Source organism: Palaemon carinicauda, chromosome 43, assembly GCF_036898095.1.
Source record: "Palaemon carinicauda isolate YSFRI2023 chromosome 43, ASM3689809v2, whole genome shotgun sequence".
Classification (NCBI taxonomy): Eukaryota; Metazoa; Arthropoda; class Malacostraca; order Decapoda; family Palaemonidae; genus Palaemon; species Palaemon carinicauda.
Window position 1 is genome coordinate 21,285,726 of NC_090767.1, and position 6,000 is coordinate 21,291,725.

Below are 6,000 nucleotides of genomic sequence, written 5' to 3' on the forward strand. Positions count from 1 at the left end.
ATTTTTTTTCATTTTTTTGCCAAGTCATTTTTCCGTAAGATATTGCCAAATAGTGTCGTAAAACTTTTGCTTGTTTAGTGTTGGAAAGTGTGTCTAGATGATCTGGCTACCCATGCATGACTTTGTTTTTGTCAGATACGACGTAGTTATTGGTATATTGGGTATTTAACTGCGGTTACCAATTTCTGTTTTTTTTTTCAATATTTGTAAAAATTACTACGTAGTAAGGAATTGCCGTATATTATTCATTTTTTTTTCATGTTTATGTGTTAGAAAGTGTGCCTTGATGGTTGGGCTAACACGTGCATGTCTTTTTTTTTATCTGAGATGTCGTATATTAGAATGTCGGGCATTTTACCGCGAGTGTCCCTTTTTAATTTTTTTTAATTTTTTTGCCAAGTCATTTTTACGTAAGATATTGCGAAATAGTGTCGTAAAACTTTTGCTTTTTTAATGTTGGAAAGTGTGTCTAGATGATCTGGCTACCCATGCGTGATTTTGTTTTTGTCAGATACGACGTAGTTATTGGTATATTGGGTATTTAACTGCGGTTGCCAATTTCTGTTTTTTTTTCAATATTTGTAAAAATTTACTACGTAGTAAGGAATTGCCGTATATTATTGATTTTTTTTTCATGTTTATGTGTTAGAAAGTGTGCCTTGATGGTTGGGCTAACACGTGCATGTCTTTTTTTTTTATCTGAGATGCCGTATATTAGAATGTTGGGCATTTTTCCGCGAGTGCCCCTTTTTATTTGTTTTGCATTTTTTTGCTTAGTCATGTTACCGTAAGGAATTGGCAAGTAGTGTCGCAAAACTTATATTTTTATAGTGTTGGAAAGTGTTTCTAGATGATCTGGCTACCCATGCCTATTTTTTTTTTAGCCAGATATGGCGTATATATAAGTATGTGTTCGATTTTCCTGTGATTGCCATTTTTTCGTTTTTTCCCATTTCTTTCAAAATTACTACGTACTAAGGAACTATCACAGAGTAATATTTCATTTATATGTTTATTTGTCGGAAAATATGCCTTGATGGTTTGCCTAGCACGTGGCTGAAATTTTTTTTTTCTGAAATGCCGTATATTACAATGGCCATTTTTCCACGAGTGCCCCTTTTTATTTGTTTTGCATTTTTTTGCTTAGTCATGTTACCGTAAGGAATTGGCAAGTAGTGTCGCAAAACTTATATTTTTATAGTGTTGGAAAGTGTTTCTAGATGATCTGGCTACCCATGCCTATCTTTTTTTTAGCCAGATATGGCGTATATATAGGTATGTGTTCGATTTTCCGGTGATTGCCATTTTTTCGTTTTTTCCCAATTCTTTCAAAATTACTACGTACTAAGGAACTATCACAGAGTAATGATTCCTCTAGATGTTTATTTGTCGGAAAATTTTGTTTACTTATTTTTTTAGCTAAAATATTGTTTTACATTTTTTTTTCGATTTTATTTCCCTTCAAAAAAATTTTTTTCGGTCAGAATTTTAATTTTATAGTCGTAAAATAATCGACAATTATCCAGCAACCCACCATACAATTTTTATGCATATCCAATAATAATTAGATTAGTAAATAACACCTTGAAATTGACATACCCTTCCTACATTTCAAGTGGCAGATTAGGGAGTCTGAGTCAGTGTGGTTGGCGGCCATTTTGTGGACATATCCGAAGCGTAAGCTGCCCTATCTATATATATTCTTGTTCCCTATAGAATTTGTGATATTTTGGTATATTTTTACCTGCATAAATATCATATTATATATTAAATATATGTATTTTTTTACGAAATTTCCAAGTACTCAAAAAATTACCTTTAGATATGGCCCCTGATATAAATGTAATTTACAAAATAATGAAGATTTTTTTACATATTTCTATTTTAGGATAACATATGTTTATTCCCTAAAAAAATTAGCCACTTCCTATTTCATTTGGGTACCCAAAAAAATTCATGAAATTTGGACAATTTTTTTTGGCCAAAAAAAGTTACCCTTTTTTTCTCATTTCAGAGCTTCACCTCCATGGGTCTGACTTCATCCAAAATACATCAAGATGTGTCCTTAACATTCAAGAATCAATTCCTAAAAGGATTTGTGTATATATGTATAAACTTTTTTTTTATGAATTTTTATGTCAGGTCTTTTTTTTTTCTACTTAATTTTTTAAAATATTTATAATAAATAGTTTTTCTGCAGATGAGTAGTATTTATCTTTACAGTTGTTTTAAGCATTCATTGAAGTTTTTTTTGGCAAAAGAAAAAAGGAGGTTACTGCAAAAACTGATTTTTCAAGAATTTTTTTTGGCGTCGGGGTCGTTCGCGTCCGAGTATACCCTTAAAGGGGTGTCCGAGGACCGTACCTATCCAGGGTTAAAGAACTTGGATAGAATTTTAAAGCGAGTCATAAAGATTGTTATTTGGTAAGTATTTTCACCTCTTTTGGTACTCAAACTTCAATATTCCTTTTTCCAATTCATGATCTGTTTCATATCAAAATCTTTGTAGTGAATAGAAGATTAAATGGAAGCAAAATATGATAAGGTCAGATCAGTAGAAAAGTAAATATCAACAGTTGATATCACTGGATTTGTATTTTGATTGTGATTGGTCAAGAAAAAAGTAAATATCAACAATTGATATTAGATTTCATATTTTGGTTGTGATTGGTCAAGAAAAAAAATAAATATCAACAGTTGATATCACTGGATTTCATATTTTGGTTGTGATTGGTCAAGAAAAAAATTAATATCAACAGCTGATATGACTGGAGTTCATATTTTGCCTGTGATTGGTCTGGAAAAAAGTAAATATCAACAGCTGATATCACTGGATTTCATATTTTGATTGTGATTGGTCAAGAAAAAAGTAAATATCAACAGCTGATATCACTCAAATTCATATTTTGCTTGTGATTGGTCCGGAAAAGTAAATATAAACAGCTGATATCACTGGATTTCCTATTTTGATTGTGATTGGTCAGGAAAAAAAGTTAATATCAACAGCTGATATCACTCAAATTCATATATTGCCTGTGATTGGTCAGGAGAAAAGTAAACACAACCAGTAATTATCATTTCCAATTCTATCTTGTTTCTCATTGGCTAATACCACACGATTCTCTCGCTCGACAGAATGGTGCCGAAGATGTCAAAAAACACAGATTTTTCAAGAACACCGATTGGGAGGACGTCTTCCAAAGAAAACTGAAGGTAAGAATTCCCTCAGGGTTGCATCATAACACTGGCGTATTGGTGCTTTCACCTTAGTGTGTTATACAGCAGAGTGTACTATCTTCACAATATCGTATTTCAGACCAATATAAACGAAATTTCCCCCCATAAATAAAATTGATTGGACATATTTAATTAGAATGTTTACGCCCGTCCCAACCACAAAGTACAAAACACTAAATAACCAGTAACTTTCTTAAGGTCTGGAATTACTTGTGGCTCCTCTTTATAAACATAACACAAGACTTAAACGTCTAAGAAAATAATGTTGATTGATTCTCAATAAGCTAAGAATAATAGCCTTATAATTTGTTTAAACTATGAGCAATGAATTAAGGGATAAATGATGAAATACTGTTAAGAAATACGCACAAATTCTGTGTGAAATCATTTTGGCACAACAGCATTAACAAGTGCATTTCTAAAAGAGAAAAAACTATCAGTGATTATTTGAAGCCTGAATCAAATGAATTGTTCAATTATACAACATAAAATGAATTTGAAAAGTACTGTATTATATCATGAATTTTCCGACATATTATTTATTGATATCCCTTTCTTCAGCTGCCTATTGTATGTCATTAATGAATGTTCCAACTCTATTTTATTATTAATCTTTATTTTCAGCCGCCACTCGTCCCGAAGGTGAGCTACGACGGAGACACGAGAAACTTCGACGATTACCCCGAAAACAACTGGAGATCCTCTGAGGGCGTCTCCGAGGGCGAGCTGGCCATATTCAGCGACTTCTAAGGCTCGGTCGCTGCGAACGTGCGATGCCTTATCCTCCTCCACGAGGAAGGAAGCAGGGATGAACACGATGGCCTTGGTGACCATAGATCCTAGAAGTGCAATTAGGCTTAGTCTTAAAATACACGGAAGCAGATAACCCCTCGACTATGTCACTTTGCGTCAGGGTTTTGATTTCTATTTTTGAGTTTTTGGTCGGACGAGCGTTTGGGAAGCAGCTCGGGTGCCGAGTTTGGCTTCGGAAGATGTGTAGATATTTTATTTAATACTTTTACGTCCCTTTTCTTTTGTAATATACTGTACAGAGATGTGGAATCATTTTCAGCTCTTGTTTTCTTTGCCGTTTCAAAGTCGTCGTTCGGTCCGAGAAAATCTGGCTCAATGATGTTAACGCGTCGCAAGGAACCGGACGTCGACCACTCCGACGGCGTTTATTTGGCCGTAATTGCCGTGCATTGCAGGATACGTTATTTCGTTGTTATTATTTGGATCAGTTGTCTCAGCATTTAACAAGTTTCTTTGCTGACTCAGCATTTAACAAGTTTCTTTGCTGACTCAGCATTTAACAAGTTTCTTTGCTGACTCAGCATTTAACAAGTTTCTTTGCTGACTCAGCATTTAACAAGTTTCTTTGCTGACTCGGCATTTAACAAGTTTCTTTGCTGACTCAGCATTTAACAAGTTTCTTTGCCAGACCTCCAAACATTTCTAGTTTTCCGTTGTTTTCAAAATGGCAGCTGCTCTTTCTCCCACAGCTAAAAGTACTGCAGTCGAAAAATGCATCAGATGCCGTCGCAAACGAAGGCAAGGTAGTTATAATGTGGCTGTGATTTTTATTTGATGTAGATAATTGACTTAAAAAATGTAACAAGTTTGATATAATAGAAATAAAAATTTCAAGCAGTTACCAGTTCTTTCATTATCAGTCTCCCAACTCTCATACTCCTCTCGGTATCAGCCTCTAATTCCCCTCCATTATCAGTAAGTTAAGTTATCGGTTGTCAGATGTACCCTCTTTAATCATTATTACTAGCTAAGCTACAACCCTAGTTGGAAAAACAGAATGCTATAAGCCCAAGAGCTCCAACATGCTTAATAGTTCATTGAGGAAAGGAAATAAGGAAACAGAATACTGTGCCCGGATGTACCCTCACGCCTAAGAACTCTAACCCAAGACAGTGGAAGACCACAGTACAGAGGTTATGGCACTACCCAAGACTAAGAGAACAGTGGATTAATTTTGGCTTGTCCTTCTAGAAGAGCTGCTTACCATAAGTCTTTCTTCTACCTTTACCAAGAGGCAAGTAGCCACTAAATTGCAGTGCAGTAGTTAATCCCTTGAGATAAAAGTTTTTGGTTATTTTAGTGTTGTCAGGTGTATGAGGACAGAGGAGAATGTGTAAAGAATAGGCTAGACTATTCGATGTATTTGTAGGCAAAGGAAAAATATCCAAAACAGAGGAATCCAGTGGTACTATCTGGCCAGTCATAGGACCCAATAACACTAGTAGTTTTATGCCTTTTATCAAAGGCATCCTCTTTCACCAAACCTCTTCTCTCCATATCATCCTTCACCTTATGAAGGATATGAAAAAAATCTTATATTATCATTATTACTAGCTAAGTTACAACCATAGTTCTCTGTCTGCTCAATCTTCCCCTACCTAACAAGTTCCTCCCAAGCTCTCCTCGCTCCCTTCCCACCATCCATTCTCAACACATGTCCACACCATCTCAGTCGTAACGCTCTTATCATCTAGGTAATCTTTGCTACACCTGCCATTCTTCTTCTTTCCTCATTTACCAACCTCTCAAGCAGTGATATTCCCATAACCGACCCCAGCATTCTCGTCTCGGTTCTCTTAAGCTTTCCTTCCTCTTTTCGTCTTGGAGCCCACATCATCTCGACCAGTCCAACCAACATCTCCAGGACTCTCTACCTCAGGCACCGAAACATCTCGTGGTATTCTATCATAAGCCTTTTCTAGATATGCAAAAGCATGTCATTATTATTAT

General features: G+C 35.2%; 1 protein-coding gene across 4 annotated transcripts in view; it reads left to right on the forward strand.

Annotated features, from left to right (window-relative positions):
• LOC137633654 (cAMP-dependent protein kinase catalytic subunit PRKX-like) overlaps window positions 1–4,891 on the forward strand; it is a 112,791-nt gene extending 107,900 nt beyond the window's left edge. For all 4 annotated transcript variants that reach the window (XR_011042337.1, XR_011042339.1, XR_011042338.1 and 1 more), the window contains 2 exons: window positions 3,136–3,213; window positions 3,862–4,891. Coding sequence is in view for 1 of the 4 variants with exons in the window: in XM_068365904.1 (XP_068222005.1) it covers window positions 3,136–3,213; window positions 3,862–3,987 (204 nt within the window). In the remaining 3 variants the exon portion in view is untranslated. The remainder of the gene's footprint in view (window positions 1–3,135; window positions 3,214–3,861) is intronic.
• The last annotated feature ends 1,109 nt before the right edge of the window (window positions 4,892–6,000 follow it).